Below are 22640 nucleotides of genomic sequence, written 5' to 3'. Positions count from 1 at the left end.
TGGCTTTACTATGACATTTGTCTAAAACGAGTGAAGTGATCTGAAACATTTTTATTGATTTTATGTTTTTTAAATCTCTGTTGCGAGAACAGAATAAACTGATTGAATTACACCATACAGGTAAACCTTTAAATTACTGCTTAAATAAATAATGTGCTTTTTCCAAGAATATATAATCACTGCCGAGATTAAACTTATTTTTTCCAGGGTTATAAGAAGGCAAAACAAATAAATCACTGCTAGAATACCTAATTTGCTTTTTGATACATAAAGATAAATTCATTTTTATTGAGTCCAAGTGAATCTTAAATTAATACTGAGATGAACTATTTATTTTTATTAATGCATTTTTTAACTAGTATTAGTTTGACTAACTCTACAAATCACAGCTGAAAGAAATACTTTATATTAAGCCTTATAACAAAACATATTTACTAACAGTTTCTGTATCTGTGACCCCTTAAAATTACTGATAAAAAAACTACCTTCTCCCACCTAACCGAAAGGAGGTAAAAGAACTTATTACAGGTTCATCCCTGATTGGTTTCCAATAAATGCAAGATATGAATCAACACTTTTAGTTGCCATCTATCCTCCTACCCGAACAATAGAAAAACTTCGATTTGCTTTAATAAATTTCTTTTTATTCCAGGAAGAACCTAAACCGACGAAACGTGAAAGTAAAGAAGAAGAACAGCCTCCATCAAAGCAACCTATAAAAGAAATTGAGGATAACTCAATCGACAATTCAGACGATGAAGAGGAGAACAAAGTGCATTTCAAACTTCCCTTGCAACTAGACTTTGATGAGTTGGCTGGCAATTTGATTGCCAAAAATCAAAAGTAAGTTCTGTTGAACTACCTGAAACTGTTCATGATATCTCAGAAAAAGTTTACACTATAACTGAATATACCATTTCAGATCCAAAATGAATTGCATTGTCGAGAAGAAGAGAGCAGAAGAGATCGTCGATCATCAACCAAAGACTGTCAGGCTACCATTCGGGGTAAACATAACCACCGATCCCAGGTTGGAAAAATTAACTGGGGAGAGAATGGTTATCATTTGCGAGAGTGGAAACACGCAAAGGTAAATACTTATTATGTAAGGGTGTAGTAAAAACTCTGCCTCGACTAATGACACCTGCATTAGTGAAAGCTGTATGGAGTACCTGAAGCGGAAAAATGATTCTGTGTTGGGTAATATTTTTTCGTACCTGCGGTTTGATTGTAATAATTATTTGACCGATTTAATGTGAGAGAAGTCGGGGCAAGATAGAACACTCTCGAAGACCTGTATTTCTCTAGATCATTGTAAGAAATTAACTAACTAATGAGTTACTGGACTCTCTAGTCTCAATGAAAAAAGTCTTTACGTTCAGTAATTACGTTAGTAAAAAAAATTATTACGTTCAGTAATTAAACCCTTAGTGGATTGTAGTCTTCACTTACCACGAAGAGTATTGGAAGAACTCCTATGACTTCAATTCCGCTACTTACTTCCTACACAATATATACTGCATATATGACCTTTTTTAAATTCTTTAGCTGGTAGAAGATCTTATGGATAGTCTTTTCCAATGATTCTCAAACCTCTATAACATATGCTTTTCTGTTTGCAAGCCAAAATTTAGTAACTTACTCTTACTCACTGTAATGAAATCCACCAATTTGCCTTAAGCCTCTTAGCCACATTATCCAATCATCCGAAGGACAACCTCTTTCAAGATGTCGGTAATTTTGTTGGTGTTGATAATATTGGACATCCATTTACTGACGAGTTGTTCTAATGCCTCTAGAAGCAAATTTTTCTACTTCCAGATACAGAAGATTTTTCGAGTCACCGATATCTTCAACAACTGACTACTCCTCCCCACCACTTTTTTAAAGAGTTTCTATCGTTTTTTTTTAACTCCAAGGACTACCCTCTCTTCTTCCTTAGCTGCTTTAGCAACGTTTTTTATCAAGAAGTAGAGAGGAAAATTGGTACTTCTCGCAGAACGTAGGGACTCAGAGAAAGAAACTAACAGTTTCAGGTTAATTTAGTTAAGAGTAATATGACCAAACATTTCCTACAGCAAGCTAACTGATTTGAAATACCGCATTTTTCATTCATTTACCATAAAACTTCATAATTATCTTTATCTGCGTATGATAGATAAATCTACATAATTTCTATGAATTAATCATAAGATTATCTGATCTATTTCATCTATTTTCGCGTTAGAAACAGGATCTTCTAGTAGCTCCTTATCAACTCGTACATCTTGTAAATCATCGGCAATTTAATATAATTAATAAGAAGCAGATGTGAAAGTCATATACAGATGCAACAATTGTCATATGCATAAAGAGTGAATGTCATCTGCATAACGGTTATTTATAACTTACTTTCTCGTGCACTTAACCTGAATTTTGTGCATTTATTGCACTTTTATTAAAAATAATACCATACCAATAGGGTTTTACAATCAGACCCACTTTAATTCGTAAGTGTCATTGGTAAGTTACGATCTTAATGCTTAATTCGATTGTCATGTGTAATTGTTCATTAACTAATAAATAATATGAAATATCCTGGTTAATTATAAACCTTTCAGTACTGAACCAAAAACCGAAAAACCCGAACCAGAACACGATGACGAAGAAGATGACTCCGAACAAGACACCATCATGATCCAACCAGTGATGATCCCTATCCCACAGACCGCCTTCCGCACACACATGCCTCAACAGATGCCACCACAAGAAGTAAGTCATAAAATGAAAACCTGCATTATCTTACTAATACTATCTGTTCACCATTGTAGCAACCCCGCTTCCAATTCCGCCCACAACAACAAGTCCATCCCATGGAAGCGATGAGACCTCCTATGCCACCAATGCGTCCTCCCATGGAACCTTTCCGCCCCCCAATGGAAATGAGACCTTTCGAATCTCAACAGCCTATGGACGTGCAACGTATCATCGCTATCAGGCAAAATTTCCAACCTCAACAGGAACAAAGATCCGAAGAGGTGGAACAGCCCCAGAGGAACCCCTTAATGTTCATCCCCCAAAGAGTGCAGATCCACGTGGAAGCTCAGCAGCCACCTCAACCCCAGGAGCAAGCCGATTCATCTCCCAACCCACTTATCCAAAACATCATTAGGCATATTATTGCTCAGAAGATTGCCGAAGCCCAGAAGCCCCAACAGGAACCCGAGCAGCCGAGATCGTTCCCACTTCCTGAGGAAGTTTTGACTCAGCTTAACAGGTTCTGAGAGATAGTTATTTAGGTGCAAAGGGCTAATTAATGATTATTTAGGTTGCCCAGCCAAAACCGCGTCATCGTAGCTGTATCTGAACCAGATTCTTCTGAAGAAGAATCCGATTCTGAGTCAGGAGAGAGCCAGGATATGACCGAACAGAAACCAGAACAACAGCCTCAGATGATGATTCAGAACGACAATAGACAAGCTTACATGAGAAGGTTGCCCGTTAATATTCCTGTTAACATGATGCAACAGCAACCCCAGGAACAAGAACCTGCGCAGAATGATGAGCACCGACCACATTGTAAGTCACTTTCTTTTTTATCAGTTTAGAAGTGTTATATAATGTGTTTGTTTCTAGTCCTGCAACCCAGGTCTGTATCAGTGGAAGAGCCGAAATCCAGGGTTGCCAGATCAGTCAATAACCCCCTCCTACCCGAAAAGCGCCTTAAGCGTTGCGCATGCGACTGCGCATGTTAATTATAACATTTTTGGCAGTATCACTACGTGATTTATCATTACATATTATATTAATTACTATTAATGAATTTAAAAAAATATATAATGCGTTACAAATTATTCGTAGTTAAGTAGTTTTTGCAACAAACATACAGGGCAGGAGTAAATAGTATGTATATAATGTTATTATTAGTGGCATGTAAATAGAATCTCGTTTTTGGCCTGTTTTTTTATGTGATATTGGGGTGGTTGTAAATTTCCTTTTTTTTTTTCTAATAAAGATTAAATATTTTTGGATGTATCTGAGTTTTTTTATGGATCTGATATGGTAGTCATCTCAGGTGTTTAAATACAATGAACAAAATCCTGACAAAGACACAAAGTCAATCTACGAACACTTATTTAAGAACAATTTATTCACTGAAGAACAACGGGGATGTGTCATATGAATGTAAGGATTACCTTCTAACGAATAAAATGAGATCGAACGACTGGAAAATCAGAATTGGCTTGCGAACAGCCAAGAAATCAGAAAACGAATTCTGAATTTCTACTCTGGAGAACAGCTCTCGATAGCTTGGATCGACTACCGAAAGATGTTCGAAGTTACACATTACAGCCGACTATATGTCACATTACAGCGGCATTTACCATAAAGATTCTATTTCACCGTTCCTGTTCTGCATGTTCTTGTTTACACTTAGCCTGTGAGAGCTAGATATACTAGCACAGATATAGAAAACATAAGAAAAGCAGACCTACTACCTAAAAAAAAAGGCCAAGAATCCAATAAAGATATCCACATTCAATTCAACTTAGATAAATGAGCCAAAACTATATTCGAAAAGGGCAAAAATTGAATAAACCAACTTGAATTACTCCAGAAGAACAAGAGATTTATTGAAGACTAATCTGAACGGCAGGAATAAGATCTCCGCAATTACCAGTAGTGCAACTCTAAATATCAAAATGAAGTTAATAGACAAACACTCACACTGATGAACATGCATGGCACATTTGACTTTGTAAAGAAATAATTCATATGACCACAAATAAAGCCGAGTACATCCAGTACTATTCGCCATATATTAGCGCGATGCCTCTTGGAAGAAAACCTAGTTGAAACGTCACAATACAGTGGTACGAACATAGCCCTGGTTTTCATTAGTATATGAAGAATCTTTCTTAAACATAACAACTAATAGATTTAATTCGACCTTATTTTATACAACCTTCTGTTAATAATAGAGGCAGAGGAAGTAGAGTTACCATTGAATGGACAGTTTTAGTATGTCAAGATTTTATGTCACAGATTGTTACCAAAGAAGCATTGGACAAGATTTTAAATTTGGAACTAGCAAAAGTACTGCAAGTCCTTGGACCTATAAAATTAGTGAAATTATTGACAATCATCTTGCTGACCGATTCATTCATTTTTCAAATATAAAAGATGAGAGACAAATTCATAAATTAACATTTATGGAGAGATCCAATTTCTCTGGTGTTACAGGTCCTATTGATTGCATCGATGTTGCTATAGTAAAACCAAAAGTGGATGAACACAACAAGTTTTTGTGATTTTCCATGAATTCAATTATTATTTCCCAATGGGTAGTGGGAGTTTTAAACGACATTTTTTATTTTAAAGAAATAATATAAGCATATATTTAAATAAAAAAACACGGAAGCGAAATAAATTAACAAAATAAATGAAACTTTTAAAAAAATTTTCGTGTTTATTAATAGGAAATACAATTGACGTTTCCAGCAGTCAAATATGAGAGAAAATAACAAATATATACCAAAAGACCTAAATCAAATCGAATAAATCGAGTTTATCCGACGACTGAAATTTAGAATCACCCTTCTTGCCACGACTGAGTCGTGATCGAGATCCAGTCGTAATTTAGAATCCCAGCCCTGATCCAGTTATCGTAGAACTTGCAGCGATATGTACGTAAAAACCGATTGAACTATACGAGCCAAAACACTAAACATAATAGTGAAAATCAAAAAGCTAAAGACAATAAATGTCTTCTCGTGCTGCAAAGTCACGCGCATAAAGAGATGAAAATATACTTGGAGTACAAGGACCTGCTAATCTCAGTCGTAATTGGAGCAAAATATTCTACTTGCAAAATTACGATAAAGAAAATATCCTATAGGTGTATGGTAGTCCCACTCACATCGACTATTGTGCGAAAAGCTATGCTATTTGATGAAATAATAATAATAATAATAATAATAATAATAATAATAATAATAATAATATTAATAATAATAATAATAATAATAATAATAATAATAATAATAATATTATGGAACTTTTAAACACCAAAATTCTTCCACCTTATCTTTTAAATATTAATAACATGCAATCTCTTCACCTTTTAGTTTATAGCGCAGCAACTGCCGTTGCTAAAACCATGAAGATAAGGATCCACAATGACTCTGCAAGAACCGAGCTCCCAATACCGCCATGGGAGACCAGACTTCAACGAAAAATTCAGAGGTTTCGAAAAGATATCGGCCAACTAACAGAATATCTGAGGGGTACACGAACAAATAGACTAAAACAGAAAGTTGATGAAATTTTGCAGAGAAACAACATCCACACTCGGCATGAACCAGAAAATAATACAGCTCAACAATGCCTGGATACTCTAAAACAGAAACTTTCCTTATTTTCAGGGCGCCTACGAAGATACAAGACCAGTAATAACCGAAAACGTGACAATCTTCGTTTTGAAAAGGCCGAAAAACAATTTTATAGAGAGCTAAATTCAAAATCAGATCACCCAGATAAGCAATACCCCACGAAAGAACAAATTCAAGATTTTTGGGCCAAACAACTTGCAACTCAAACAACATGCAATATCAACGCAAGCTGGGTTACTGAAGAGAAACAAAATAGTAGTAAATATAACCAGATGGAACATCGACCATTCACTATCGAGGAAGTCAACCAGATTATCCAAAAACTGCATAATTGGAAATCACCTGGCCCAGATGGAGTTCATAACTTTTGGCTAAAGAAACTACGGAGTGTGCATCCTAAACTCTCAGAATTAATTAACCACGTTATTCTTAACCCACAGGAAATGCCAGCGTTCCTAACGCAAGGAGTAACCTATCTACTGCCTAAAGACCAGAACAACACACAAGATCCGTCTAAGTACCGACCGGTAACGTGCCTACCTACTTTGTATAAAATTATCACTTCATGTTTAACACAGCGCATTTATCAACACTGTGAGAAAAACAACATCATATCCGCACAACAAAAAGGATGCGCTAAAGGGTCTATGGGCTGTAAAGAACAACTTATTATCGACTCTGTCATCAACAACCAGGCATATCACAACAAGAGAAATATTTTTACTGCCTACGTCGACTATAAGAAAGCCTTCGACTCAGTACCACACGAATGGCTTATAAACATATTAAAAGTGTATAAAGTTGATGGTAATACTTTGTCTTTTCTAGAGAGCGCTATGACAAGTTGGAGAACAACGATCCAGCTCGAAGTACAGGGTAAAAGCACAGTAAGTACAAACAACATTCCAATTCGAACAGGAATCTTCCAAGGGGACTCACTGAGCCCATTATGGTTCTGCCTTGCTATGAATCCTCTTTCGAACCGTCTTAACTCTACCAACTATGGGTTTAGCATTCGAGATAATAACACCGAGATTGCAAAGTTAAATCACTTACTGTATATGGATGATTTAAAAATAATGGCTGCAACTAGGAACCAACTAAACCAAATGCTGCATATAGTAGAAGAGTTCTCCAATGACATCGGCATGCAATTTGGACTAGATAAATGCCGTACTCTCAATATAATCCGAGGAAATTCAGCCAGGAGAATATCAGATGCAGAATGTCCAGACCATCGAGGCCATGGGCGAACACGAAATTTACAAATACTTGGGGATGAAACAATCACAAACGATTGAACAACAAACAATGAAATGCGAACTGACTAACGAGTTTGTGAAAAGGGTAAGACAAGTTTTGAGAACCAATCTCAACAGCAAAAATATGTTTAAGGCACTTAACTCCTACGCATGTTCAGCTCTTAGTTATTCTTTTGGGGTAATTAATTGGAGTAGGACAAACATAGAAAGGCTACAAAGAAAAGTGAGGACCCTACTTACTAAAACGCACAACCACCACCCTCGAAGTGCCACTGAAAGAACAATGCTTCCCCGCCAACTTGGAGGAAGAGGATTAATAGATCTGGGTAAACAACTTGAAAAACAAATCACTAACTTAAGATCCTATTTTTACAGGCAAGGAGAAAATTCCACGCTGCATCGCGCAATAAATCAAATAGACGATTCCACTCCTCTACAACTTAAGAGCGAGGAAGCGTGCAGCTACCATCATACGGACCAGGAAAAACTCCGCATCTGAATGGAGAAGCCCCTTCATGGGCGGCATCCTAATGAGATCAGCCAAAATCATGTCGACACTGCTTCGTCGAACTATTGGTTGGTATCAGGCAAGATGTTTCCAGAAACCGAGGGCTTTCTACTCGCCATCCAAGATCAGGTTATACCAACAAGAAATTATCTCAAGCACATCGTCAGAGAACCGTCCGTACAAAACGACAAATGCCGATAAGACGATGCCAAAGACAGATTTTTTGCAGGAACCGACCACAATACCAACTTACATTGCGCAAGGACTAACATATCTGCTGCCAAAAGATAACGATATCAAAAATCCTGCAAAATATAGGCCTATCACCTGTCTGTCTACAATCTATAAACTGCTTACAGCATGCATTGCAAAAATAATTTATAAGCACTGCGAAGACCACGGAATTAACGCTCTAGAACAAAAGGGCTGCATCATTACATCTTAAGGATGTAAAGAACAGTTATATAGACACTGTAATTATGGAACAAGCAATACAGAAGCAGAGAAACTTATACACCGCCTTTATAGATTACTGTAAGGCTTTCGATACTGTTCCACACACTTGGCTGCTTAAGGTCCTTGAGATTTATAAAGTCGCTCCACCGCTTATCAATTTATTAAAACATATGATGGGTTTCTGGACTACACAGTTGAATCTTAACTGCAGAAATGAAACTTTAGTAATTGAGCCTATTAAAATACAACAAGGCCTTGTCCAGGGAGATTCCTTGAGTCCTTTTGGTTTTGTCTGGCTCTGAATCCCTCTCCCATATGCTTAATCAAAGTCAACATGGATTTACCGTTAAAAATAACAGAGAAAAACCTATATAATATTACAGATTTAATGTACATGGATGATATTAAAATCTATGCTGGGACATCAACGCATGTCAACGCATTGCTGCGAACAATTGAAATATTTTTCCACGACATTAAAATGAGCTTTGGTATCGATAAATGCACAACAGCTATCAAAGTCATAAAGAACTCAAACAGTTATCAAAGGTAAACACAACTCCAACAACTTTGAATTAGAAGATGGTAGTCTCATTCGGGCTATGGAAGAAGGGGAAACTTATAAGTACTTGGGCGTACATCAGTCAGCCCATACAGAGCACAAGAAAATGAAGCAGAACCTCCAAAAGGAATATATCAATCGTCTCAAGCAAATTTTAAAAACTAAACTGAATGGTAAGAACATGATTAAAGCGGTTAATACCTACGCTATCCCTGTCTTAACGTATTCTTTTGGAGTCATTAGGTGGACAAAGACTGATATAGAGGAGATTGAGAGGAAGACCAGAACAACCCTCACGACGTTTCGAGCACACCACCCTCAGTCAGCCATCGAAAGACTTACTCTTCCCAGATCCAAGGGTGGCAGAGGACTAACTGATATTTCTTTTCTCTTCGAAAAACAAGTAGCAGATCTTCAGAAATACTTCCTCACTATGAGGGAAACCTCTTTTCTTCATAGAGCAGTGGTGCTAGCGGATAACGGATACACACTCTTGAATCTCCGTGCAGGTATAGCAGAACACATTACTGTAACAAGATCAGAGCACACAGCCATTAAAGTTAACACATGAAAGCAGAAGGCAATACACGGAAAGCATTTTAACGAACTTAATGCCGAACATGTCGATTATGAAATGTCGAACTACTGGTTGACTCGTAGATATCTATTTCCTGAAACTGAAGGCTTTATGATGGCTATACAAGACCAAGTGATTGCTATAAGAAGTTACCTTAAGTACATTACTATGATGAGAAAGTAATCAACGATCGATGTAGAAAATGCCTACGCGTACCGGAGACAATTCAACATATAACATCAGGATGCACATCTCTATCAGCTGCCGAATATTTGCACCGACATAACTGTGTGGCAAAAAATATTCATCAAGAACTGGCAAAACTTTATCATCTAATTGGCGAAACTTGCCCCTATTACCAGTAGAAACCAGAAACTGTACTTGAAAATGACGACTTTCGCCTCTACTGGGACAGAACTGTTTTGACCGATAGGACGCTGACTTCAAACAGACCACATATAATCTTAATAAACAAAGCCCAAAAGAAAACCTTTCTAATTGACATAGCAGTTCCAAATACCAATAATGTCCTAGAAACGACACACTAAACTTGCTAAATACACAGATCTAGCTCACGAAATAAAACAACAATGAAGGCAGGATAATGTATATATACTCCTTCTAGTTATTTCATCCACTGGAATTGTCCCTTTAACACTGTCCAAAAACCTTAACGCATTGGGTCTTTCCTCCTGGACGATTGTCACTGTACAGAAATCTGTTATACTGAATACATGCAACATTGTTCGAAAGTTCCTAAATCTACCATAGCAAAATTCATCTTGCCTTCAGGCCGACGAAATTGACAACACCACTATCAGCGAGCTAAAACAGAAAAATAATAATAATAATAATAATAATAATAATAATAATAATAATAATAATAATAACCCGGGAGGGTGTTGGTACCCCTACCGGCTGCGGCCCCTTGCGATGGGGATGTCTGCGGCCAGTCATTTGGCTGGACGGGGGCAATAGGGTTACCCTCTTGTGGACAAAAAAACCAGCAAAACCGATGAAAATGGAGCGTAGACGAAGTAGAAGCCTCAGAACAATGCTGCTGCCTGGGGATCGCCAGGGCATGTCTGGAGCCGGCGCTGGATATGACAGCATGCGCGACGTCGGTGGCAGGGTGCTGAGAAGGCGGGCCCCTGTCATTCAAACAATTACAGCTCGACAACGGAGCAACTCACCACCAAGAGCTCCTCCTGCTGAAGGTGCTGCACAGGAAATTCAGCCAGTGCTCACCCAAGCGGGACTACCAAAAAGGCGCATGAAATGGACTACGTCTATTAATGAAACCATAATGCGAATCTTCTACAGAATCACCAACAATAAAAGGGAGATGGTCGGATATCGGCAACAACTTTACGCCGAATTCTGCGAGAGATATCCAGAACTAAATGTGACCGAACAGCGCGTTGCAGACCAGTACCGTGTAATCCTAAAAAACAACCTTATCCCAGAAACTCGATTAGCAACCATTAGACGAGAAGTGGAACTTGAACTGAATAATAACCCTGCTTCACCAGAAATACCAAACGCGGAAGCACAAGCTGAACACCAGCCACTTGAACCAATTCAACAACTAATGCTCACTGAAATCCGTGACAATGATACGCAAAATGTTGAAGAGGATCTTGAAAAACTGCAGGCAGAATTCAGAAGGGCATTAATGGAGTTCGATGGAACAAATCCGCTGCTTAGACCCCCAATACCAAAAGTGAACTCTTCACGTAGATTGGCAACAGTTCTGGAAACGTTGAACAACAATATTTTACCAGAACACCTACAGGAAGCTGGCAGTTTAGAGCAGTTACACCTGCTGATCTACTGTGCAGCGACAGTTGTCACCAGAATTCTGGGTGTCAAGCCTAATGCTAAGCGTGGTAAAAACAATTTGGTATCAAGGGGACCACCACCATGGGCAAGAAGGTTGCAGACCAGGATCGACTCCATTCGAAAAGATATAGGGCAGCTCATCGCATTTATCGGAGGAGTGCGAACATCTAAGACACGAAAGAACGTAACAGCAATCATGAGTCGTTACCAGCATCATGCCCAATATAACCCAGAAAATCGAACACCTGAAGAATGTTTGGATACACTGAAACAAAAATTATCGGTATATGCAGGACGGTTTAAAAGATATAAATCCAGCAATAGCAGAAAGCAGGACAACGCGCTTTTCGTACGCTCGGAGAAATCTTTTTATAGAAAACTTAAGTTTTCAACCAGTCCTTGCGAAAATAACTATCCAACCAGCGATGAAATTTCAACATTCTGGAGTAGTCAATTAAAAACGACAACACCATGTAATAACCAGACAAGTTGGATAGATGAAGAGCGACAAAAGTCTCAACTTTTCGAGCAAATGCATCATCAGCCATTTACCGTTGAAGAGGTCTCCACTATAATTAAAGGCCTTCACAACTGGAAAGCCCCTGATCCAGACCACGTACATAATTATTGGATCAAAAAGCTGTGGTCAACCCACAAACAACTGACCACACTAATAAATGATCGGCTGATGGAACCGAACAAACTTCTAACGTTCCTCACTCAGGGATCAACTGTTCTGCTATCAAAAGATCCACAGAACACACAAGATCCAGCGAAATATCGGCCAATAACATGCTTACCAACACTGTATAAGCTGATAACCGCGTGTCTTACAGAGCGCATATACCAACATTGCGAGGACAACAACATTATTGCAGTTCAACAGAAGGGATGTGCTAGGGGAGACATAGGCTGTAAGAAGCAATTGATCATCGACTCTGTAATTTGCAACCGGGCCTATAGAAATAAGAGAAATCTCTACACCGCCTATGTCGATTACAAGAAGGCCTTCGATTCTATCCCACATGAATGGCTTATTGATGTCCTTAGGATATATAAAATAGATGAACGCATTGTGACTCTACTGGAGAGCACAATGGCGATATAGAGAACAACTATGCATCTACAACTTTCTACTGGAGAGAGTATTGAGACAAACACAATACCGATCCGTAAGGGTATATTCCAGGGCGACTCTCTGAGTCCACTTTGGTTCTGTCTAGCCATGAATCCTCTATCATCTCGACTCAATTCCACCTCTTACGGCTTTGCTATTAAGAAGAATAGTAGGGAAATCGCAAGAGTCAATCATTTGCTCTATATGGACGATCTAAAGTTAATGGGTGCCACTAGTAATTAACTGGATTAGATGCTGAACATCGTGGAGGAATTCTCTGCTGATATCGGAATGAGGTTTGGGCTGGATGTGTCGTATTAACAACATTGTACGAGGAAAGATGCAGCCGGGATCCTTCGAGATGCAGGATGGCCAAACTATAGATGCCATGGAAGAGGGTGATACATACAAATACCTGGGAAAGGTGCAGGCAGCGCGAATAGACCACCGAACAATGAAAGATAAACTCACTGCTGAGTTTACAACAAGAGAAAAGCACATAGTGAAAACGAGCCTCAACAGTAAGAATCTATTTAAGGCGTTGAATACGTATGCCTGTACAGCACTAACATATTCTTTTGGAATTGTGGGATGCAGCAAGATGGACATCCAAAACTTGCAACGGAAGGCACGAACATTATTGACTAAGGCTCAAAAACACCACCCTCGAAGTGCCACAGAAAGAACTACGCTACCAAGACATCAGGGAGGTAGAGGATTGGCAGACATTGGCAAACAGTTAGACCGACAAATTTCACTTCTGAGAAATTTCTTTTATGAAAAGGCTAGATCGCCCGCTCTGCACCGTGCTATATGCGAGGTCGATGACTCTACACCTCTGAAACTGAAGAATCGCGAAATCGAAAGTCACTACGTCACTGATGAAGAAAAACATCGATCATGGGCACAAAAACCACTGCACGGGAGACACGTCAACGAGGTTGGCCAGGGACATGTCGACACCAACGCGTCGAACTACTGGTTAACTTCGGGACAACTGTTCGGACAACCCGAAACGGAAGGTTTCCTCTTGGCCATACAAGACCAAGTTATTCCAACTAGAAACTACTTGAAGTGCATTATTTCGGATCCTTCAGTACAGAGTGACAAATGTCGATATGGATGCCAAATGACAGAATCAATCCAACACATAACGGGAGGATGTCAAACGTTTGCCCAAACTGAGTAACTTGCAGTTAAACTGAACCTCTTGAGGACGGACAAAGTTCCATATTACAATTATACTCCAGAGCCAGTTCTTGAAAATGGCGAGTATAAATTGTACTGGGACCGAACTGTTTTCACCGACCAAAGAACTGTCAACAATAGACCAGATCTTATCCTGGTGGATAAGCGACTAAGGAGAACCACGCTGATTGACGTTGCTATACCTAATAACAATAACCTCCAAGGAAAATACAACGAAAAGATCATCAAATATCGAGATCTTGAAGGGCAAATCAGACGGCAATGGGAGATGGAGCATGTTCAAACAATTCCGATAATAATCTCGCGTCAACTGGACTTATACCAAAAACCCTTGTAAAGAACCTCAAACAACTGGGACTAAGTGAGCACCACTACAAAAACATGCAAAAAGCGGTGCTACTGGGGACAGCACGGGTCGTCAGAAAGTTCATGGGTACAGAAGACCGAACACCATCCAGGGCCCGACAACCTGGAAAGGGTCCCCTCAGAGCTTAGTCCTTTTATATGGGGATAAGTGAATGTTCCCCGTAAAACGGGAGTGTGATTGCCGCAAGGCAAAAATCATAATAATAATAATAATAATAATAATAATAATAATAATAATAATAATAATAATAATAATAATAATAATAATAATAATAATAATAATAATAATAATAATAATAATAATAATAATAATAGTAATTGAGGAAAAGGAAACTAAGGACTGCCAAAACACTCAGGATCCTGCTAAATATCGGCCAATAACGTATTTTTATTCACATCTATAAACTAATCACATCTTAGTCTTTGTCTTACAAAAACAATAATTCCAAGAAAAGTTGTAACCAAAATAGCATCATAGCGCCTCAACAGACAGAATGTAACAGAGGTGCCATGGGGTGGGGTGTAAAGAACAGCTAATTATCAACTCCGTAGTTTGCAATCAGACATTTAACACAGATAACCACATAATTTCCTTTTTAGAATTCACTATGGTATATTGGCGAACATCAATAAAACTTCACGTGTTTAATGGTAACTACATTGGAACTAATATGATCCCTATGCGTAGGCGTATATTCCAGGGAGATTCCTTAAGTCCACTTTGGTCCACTTTGGTTCCACCTTACCATGACCCACTCTCTAGCCAACTCAACTCAACTAGGTATAGATTTGGCCTAAAAAAGATAATAGAGTAAACCATCTACTTTATATGGACAACATAAAAATTCTTGTAGCAACATGAAATCAATTAGATCAGATATTTAAAATAGTGGAAAAATTTTCTGACTGACCTTTGGACTGTGCCGAATATTATTAAGGGTAAACTACAACCAGATGAGTTTAAAACAGAAACTGTGAGATAATTAATGCTATAGACGAAAAAGAATCCTTCAAATATCTAGGAATGAGGCAGGCGCAAAGAATAGACCATAGAACTATAAAGAATGAGCTGACTACTAAGTTTACTACAAGAATGCGATGACTCCTTAAAACAAATCTTAATAGCAGAAACTTATTTAAATCTATTAGTACATATGAAGTCAGTTCATTAACTTACTCTTTTGGCATTATAGGATGGACTAAAACAGACATCAAAAATTTCCAAAGGAAGGCTAGAACACTTCTAATGAAACCTAATAAGCATAATCCGTGTAGTGCTGTAGAACGAACGCTCCCTCGACATATGAGAGGAGAAATGGCGGCCATAGAGACGCAACTAACTCAGCAAATTAGTAAGTTTCGATCCTTTTTTTTATGAAAGGCTGAAACATCAGACATCGTGCCGTATATGAAGCAGACGACTCAATACCACTTAAATTACAGGAGCTGGAGCTACCCATAGCATACGCCATATGCCATAGCACCGAGCAAGAAAAAATGCAAGCTCGGATAGGAAAACCACTACATGGAAGGCATGTTCACGAGATTAAACAATAGTATGTCGACATAGCGGCGTCTAACGTGCTGGATGACTTCGGGATAGCTTTTTCCCGAAACTGAAAGGTTTCTTGTGACTATCCAAGGTCAAGTAAAACCAATCAGAAATTATTAGATGACGTTTTTTATAATATATTGTAGAAAACATGATTCAGTTTAAGAATCATGTTATTTTAATTTTAGTTTAAGTGTACTATTTGTAAATAAAGTTAAAAAACAGAGTCCGATCATATGGAAAGGACTTCAACAGAACCTATCCTTCTGCGATCCCTCTTCTCCAGGGAGGAGTGCGATTGTCGTTTGTCATGAAATCTGTTTAATAATAATAATAGTAATAATAATAATAATCAAAAGTAATTGTGTATCTTTAAACCAAACAACAAATTCTAACACCTGTCTATATAGTGAAAACAAATCATTTGTGTTTTATCCTTATTGAAGCATAATCTGTTTTTCGTATACCATGGAATTATGTTTCTATACACCGTTTCAGCAACCATTGTAAGAGTATAAAACTCTTATGTTAGGAGTCTCTACCAACTCGAAAAGCGTCCAAATTATTGACAATAGAATACGTCAAGAAAAGAAAGGACCCAAGGATAAACTATAAGGCACAGTTGGAGTTATCATGCAAAATTTGCTAGTTTCAATATAATTAACGAAGAAAATCTACAAATAATTTCAAGATAATGTCAATAATAACCACTTTCTGCCTGATTTTGACATTACCATAATGCAATTTCTTGTGCCTTTAGATATAATAAAGCCATGCTGAGCGGGGTTCAATAATTAGTATTTTGTAATATGAGAAGGTGTGTGCTATAATTAGCATAATCATTAGAATTGCTCTTTTTAACTTAAAGCAATTATTTGATTTTTTTTCTGATTCATCCACTGAAACAAAATTGCAGAATTACTAAATATATGGCTCTGTTTTATTTTTATAATTCGCCGCTTAACCAAAGGGTAGAAAAGGGTAGGACGAGAAGTGGGTCTAAATCTGCTCGTTATTCTCTACTAGGAAATGGGCTAGGCTCTAACAACCGAATCACGGTGGCATAACTGCTCTCATAGGAGATTTCGGAAATTGCCGATATCCCGCTACCAATACGCACTGGCCAGCAAGATAGTGTATTGGCTAAAAACCTCGAAATATGAAATGACAGCTGATTAGTCCCTGGTTACAATGGTAACCAAACCAGATCACTAGCAGAGAGTGCTAAGAATCATCCGATAAGATCAGGTTACCAAGATCACAAGTTTTGATATGAGCACTCTGGACCTAATAAAATTGATTAAACTGGAACAGGAACTTGAGTAATATACTCAAACAGGGATAACTTTGGTCTAGCATAGTAAGAAGGAAGGGAGTAAATCAAATAACCCTTAAATCGAACCATCTATTGAACTATTGGAGAATATAGCATAAGAAGGAGTGGGTTTCTTCACAAAGAGCACAAGCAAAACTTCATTAAAGTTGTTTTTCCAATAGTAATTTAATCTTATACTAAACCTAAATAAAAGATACAGGTAAAGATCATAAAAGTATATGCACCAACAAAAAATTATGACGATGAAGTAGTAGTAGGCTTCTACGAAGATATATCTATGGATATGCAGGAAAAAGTGCAATACACTTTCCTCATTGGAGATTTTAATGGCAAGCTAAAAACAAAAACGGATTATGCAGAATCTTCAAGAAGCTCTCATGGTTATCGTGAGAAATATAGTAGAGCAAACGTACTTTTGAATTTTATGCATTATCATAGGCTTTCCGCTGAACTCATGATTCTAAAAAGTATTACAGCGAAAATTGATCTGAATAGCCCTCGATGGAACAACAAAAAATGAAATTTTGTTATTTTTAACAAAAATAATGTTGTTTAGAATGTCACCGCATAAAACAAGTTCGCTAGTTAAAGCAAAAATAACGAATAAAAAAAAGAACAAAAATGGTATGTGCTGCCTTATGCAAAAAATGGACATCTATCAAAAATTAAGATGCATGCGAAAGAGAACAAGCTTTAAATGTTAGGAGCTTTAAAAATCTAAAAGAGGGTTGGGGTTTAAGAAAATCTCTTTAGATCATCAATAGCAGATGATCTAAGCAGACAAATAAGTCCTAATATATTAAAGGAGGCTCAAAAAAGACTCAGCGAAAAGGTTTAAGAAAAAGAGAGAAACTAAGCAAAATACAAGGAATCTAATGAGGAAGAGGAGAGAGATGTGGAAAAACAGTTTATTAGGACTCATTATAAGCTATTCATAAAAATTATAAGAAAGAGACAAACAAACTGGACAGTTACTATCCACGCGAAAAAGCTGAATTTCTTCGAGGTTTTGGAACACCCAATAATTTGCAGCTCATTCAAACCCTCATAAAGAAACATGCGGAATATCATAATCAATTTCGTAGTCTACGAAAAAGCGTTTAATATCATAGACCAATTTTGAATACTCCAAGCTCTACTTCTTTGTCAAATCGACTATCGGTACACCACAATAATTGGAAATATCAACTGCATTGGTAAAGCTTCATGAGGAAACAAACAAAATTAAAATAAAACGCGGTGTCCGGCAGGGTGATCTGGTATTACCAAACTTATTCACGACTTTACTACAATTAGATAGAAAGACTTCAACAAAACCTCAAAGCTGGCTGTATTGAAGATCCCTGCTATAGAAAGCTCAATGTTAGGCATCGAATCCCAAACAAGAAAGACTACATTAAATGGTACTGGGTCAGATAATCGCTGGCTACCGGAGTAGGAGACGCCCGCCAACAAGATGGACCGATCATAAAAAAAGCATCACACCGAACTGGATACAAATGGCACAGTACCGCTATGAGTTGGACAGATTAGGAGAGGCATATGTCCAGCAGTCCATGTCCATCATCATAATCCTAATGCGTTCATTGGGCTTAGATGATAACGAATATTTTGCAAATCATATCACCCAATGATTCCAATATTCGCCACGCATTCTATTAAACTTGATTGAGCAAATAGGTTGCCAATAGGATTGCGGCTTGTATATAATAAAATAAGTTTGAAATTCATCTTTAGTATAGAACATTAGTTCATTAGATCACAAGAATTTTCCCTCGTAAACGAAGCAGGTATTTCTGTTTTCTATAGTTATGCAAATTACATATATGAGTGCAGGGTTCCTGTTGCATGTATAAAATTGATTTAAATCACTGTACATAATAATATCTAAAATAAATTAAAGAAATAACATGTAAAAAATACTGCTTACTCTCATTTTAATCTCTAACAAATCCTCAACCTATCCTTAATAATAAAAAAAAAAATCAAGCACACGCCTGTTTTAAATAAGCTATCAGGTCCTTCCTTTCCTGCTCCTTCTTTAGTCCCGGAAAAACCATTTTTGTTCCCGGTATAAACTTCTTGGGATCCGTCAGGTACGTATTCAACGTGTCCTCGCTCCAAGTGATTCCCTTATTCTTATTCGCGTCCGTATACGCGAAATTGGGCGCCTGACCGCTTTTTCGACCGAAAATCCCGTTTAAGTTGGGTCCCACCTTGTGTTTGCCACCCTTTTCCACCGTGTGACACTGTGCGCAGGATCGTACAAAGATTTTTTGCCCTTTGGCCGCGTCACCCATCGTATATTCTTTGAAGTTCCTTATACACTGAGAATTTTGACATTTGTTGGTTTTGATGGTGACAGTTGATGTTACGGGTGTATGAATTGTTATAATCAATGGTCTAGGATTTAAGAACCTGATTTATGGAAATATTTATATCAGCGTTCTTTATTGAAAGTCCAGGAGTCTGCTGGGATCAGTTTGGGTTTCGGGTGTCTGGCTAGTTCTGGGTGGATGGTTAATTAAAGGACTCCTAGCAAGTTTTAAGAGGGATGGATTTTACACGTGCATGAAATTCGTCAATCTATAACCGCTTGCAGAATGCATACCGGGCAATCAATCAGTCAAATATGTGGAAACAGACTTTGTTAGGCATCATAGTTTTTATAAAAAAAGAGGAAACGATCACCAGTAATGTAGCTAAGAATATTGCAAATAAAGAAGCATTACTTCTATACTAGTCTTAACATGATATATGGCTCAGAAATCTTGTCAATGGTAGAAAAGGATATTTATGCTTACAAAGTCTCAGGGATATGAATAACAAACCAAATACAGAATCTGCCCTTGGTTCCTAACAGCTCCAGAATATTTTGAACAGGACTTGTGGAATCTATGGTGTGAACTGAGGGGATGATTATTCAACTATTTTCTAACACGATGTTTGTTATCCTAGAGTTATTAAGAAGTAAGCAAGTTACATTTCGCTGGACAAGTGATTTAAGAAAAAATCAGCTGGATTGGACTGGGATCAGGGAAACTAGGGTGAGGTTCGCTGAGCTAGGCTTTCAAATCCTATTTTCTTGACTCCCAAGCAGTATTTACAGTATGAAAAATGTGGAGATTGCTTAAAAATACATACGTTACCAACTAGTGGATAAATATTTGTAATATAATACAAATAAATATTTATATATTATAGTAAATATGTTTCAAAGAACTGTCTTAAGGAACTTGAAGTACTGTTGATTGTCTGAAAAGGGAAGCGTTTGATTTGAGTCCTGGACAAGCCATACATCCGTCCAATTTGGAGAGTAATAAAGATAAATTAAACCTCTTGATCTAAACAGGGAATAGACATTAAATTTAAAAACAAATTTTAATCTATCGCTCTATAGTAAATAGGGAGAATATTAACGAAGCGATAGCTTCCACTCTTCTCGGTTCTAACGGCATAATAATCTGAATTATTTTCCATTATTCTGTGAATATTCTCTACCTTGATGGTATTTTAGTTAAATTCTTGAATTTAGGAGCTTGCTAAGTCCGGAGGAAACTCTAAAGGGACTGTCTTTAAGCTATGCCAGTTGCTAAGCAATCTATGTCATGAGATTCTGATTCTGTATAAATATGGTAACGAATAATACGATTAATTCAATCAGTCATGAAATAAGTGACAAATGTAGTTTCGTGTTTGTGACCCAATATCTTCAATATTGCGTAGGGTTGTTGGGTGAGGGCTGTTTTATTTCTGACCCCAAATAACCGAAACTTGGAACATCGATAGATTGGAACGTAACAACATGGCATTTTTGGAAAATATAAAATGTAATCATGGAATACAAACCTATGAATACTTGAAGAAATGGACGAACATCAGCAGACAACTTGCGACTTACAGAAATCACAAGTGTTTTCTTTTACAATGTAGAACCAACCAGTATCCTGAGGACGACTTAATATAAGTCGAAACGTCGACATTTAGGTAAACAGGTTTCTATTTATTTCTGACCCCACCCAACAACCCTCCGCAATATTAGACATGTAGTCTTTAATTCGGTATTTTTGAAAGAATAAAGGAAATACAAAAAAGATAGAAATTTAATCTGCATCCCGCATCCGTTTGGAGGATTCGACAGAAGCAACAGTGATAGTGTATTGCAGTGAGCAACCGCCTCCGCCTGTGTGGATAGGCGGTGCCACTCTCCACACAGATGCACCTACCTGCAGGGTACAGTGAACTTAACCATAGTGTACTAAACCACAGTGAGCTGTATCCTATAAACTTTACAACGAGCTATTATCCACAGTGCGCGTATCCTCAGTGCAGTTACCTACAATGCATTTCAAGAAGTAAAAATATAAAATTAAATTGTAACTTTGATACCCTGTATCTCGCAAACTATCTACCTTTGGACTAAGGTATGTTTGAGCCATTACACATATCTTAGTAAGTATATCTCTAGCTTCGAGATTTCTCAATCTTTCGTAGATACTCTGTATAGTTGCCGTCAACGATAATCTATTTTGCAATTTCTTTTATTATCAAAGATACTGCTGGCTCTGACAAATAAAATAAATAATTAACCCGCAAAAACTGTGTAAGTGAAGTGAAATTATTAGGAAAAATGGTAGAGATAAAGGCAATGAGTCGAAACAACAGGAGAAAGACATTCTAATGATTTTGGAAAAACCTACGTCGGTTAGTGTCATCTCTTGATATTGTTGTCTAGGAATTCTTAGGCAGATTTGACATTTTTAACTGTACTTCTTCTTTTATTTCTTTTTCTTCTCTTACTACCTTAAGCCAGACCTAGAGTACAAGACAAGAATCAAATCAGCTCCAACAGAGCGTAATTTACGATTATTTACGATCATAAATGACTGCTTCATTTACAATTTTGAGAAGAGAGAAGACTGCACGTTCCAGTTCTGTTTTGGCTCTTTTTCTCTGGCTCTCTCTCTACTTTTCCAGAAATATGACATCCACGCTCACCAGATGCGCTATATGCTCCTGATTTCATATGACCAATCAGCCTGGGACATGAAAATTGCTTAATTCGAGGGTTTGAGGATGGTCAATAGCAGAGCTGAAGTCTATTCTACTGGTTCTTGGTATTCTTTCCTACTACCAAGTTCAACCTACTGCTTACGGATGCCTTGAACGAGATTGAATATTTTCTTATGAGAAGTTGTATAAACTTTAAGGTTTATTAAGTAATATTCTGAAATCAACGATTCACCATCTGAGCGCCTGAGCAGAGATATTGAATCGTTGGAGATAGCTGGTCAATCTGAAACGGAAAGAAAAAGTTACCAATCTCTGTATTATCGGCGCTCTCTCTAGTACTACCAGACACATTACAAATCATTCTGCCGCCCAAATCGCGCGAAAAAAATCAAACTAACACAACAACGAGAGTAGGCCATCACATAGTGGAAGCAGGAGACCGGCTATTATGGCAGGAAGTACCGTCGAG

The 22640-nt window shown here is 37.6% G+C and overlaps 2 protein-coding genes across 2 annotated transcripts in view; one reads left to right on the top strand and one right to left on the bottom strand.

The window, feature by feature from the left end:
• Nucleotides 1-4014, top strand: part of LOC126747661 (uncharacterized) — a 60900-nt gene extending 56886 nt beyond the window's left edge. The window contains exons 3-8 of the mRNA XM_050456426.1: nucleotides 653-843; nucleotides 923-1090; nucleotides 2601-2751; nucleotides 2811-3256; nucleotides 3308-3558; nucleotides 3616-4014. Coding sequence (XP_050312383.1) covers nucleotides 653-843; nucleotides 923-1090; nucleotides 2601-2751; nucleotides 2811-3256; nucleotides 3308-3558; nucleotides 3616-3734 — 1326 coding nt within the window. The 3' untranslated portion in view covers nucleotides 3735-4014. The remainder of the gene's footprint in view (nucleotides 1-652; nucleotides 844-922; nucleotides 1091-2600; nucleotides 2752-2810; nucleotides 3257-3307; nucleotides 3559-3615) is intronic.
• Nucleotides 4015-19078: 15064 nt separating this feature from the next.
• LOC126750181 (cytochrome c-like) lies at nucleotides 19079-19532 on the bottom strand. The gene has a single exon (XM_050459712.1). The coding sequence runs from the start codon at nucleotides 19456-19458 to the stop codon at nucleotides 19144-19146; it is 315 nt and encodes a 104-aa protein (XP_050315669.1). The 5' UTR covers nucleotides 19459-19532; the 3' UTR covers nucleotides 19079-19143.
• Between the last annotated feature and the right edge of the window lie 3108 nt (nucleotides 19533-22640).

This window comes from Anthonomus grandis, chromosome 2 (genome assembly GCF_022605725.1).
Source record: "Anthonomus grandis grandis chromosome 2, icAntGran1.3, whole genome shotgun sequence".
Classification (NCBI taxonomy): domain Eukaryota; kingdom Metazoa; phylum Arthropoda; class Insecta; order Coleoptera; family Curculionidae; genus Anthonomus; species Anthonomus grandis.
The sequence above is the reverse complement of the archived record's forward strand: the minus strand, read 5'-3'. Positions and strand labels throughout refer to the sequence as shown.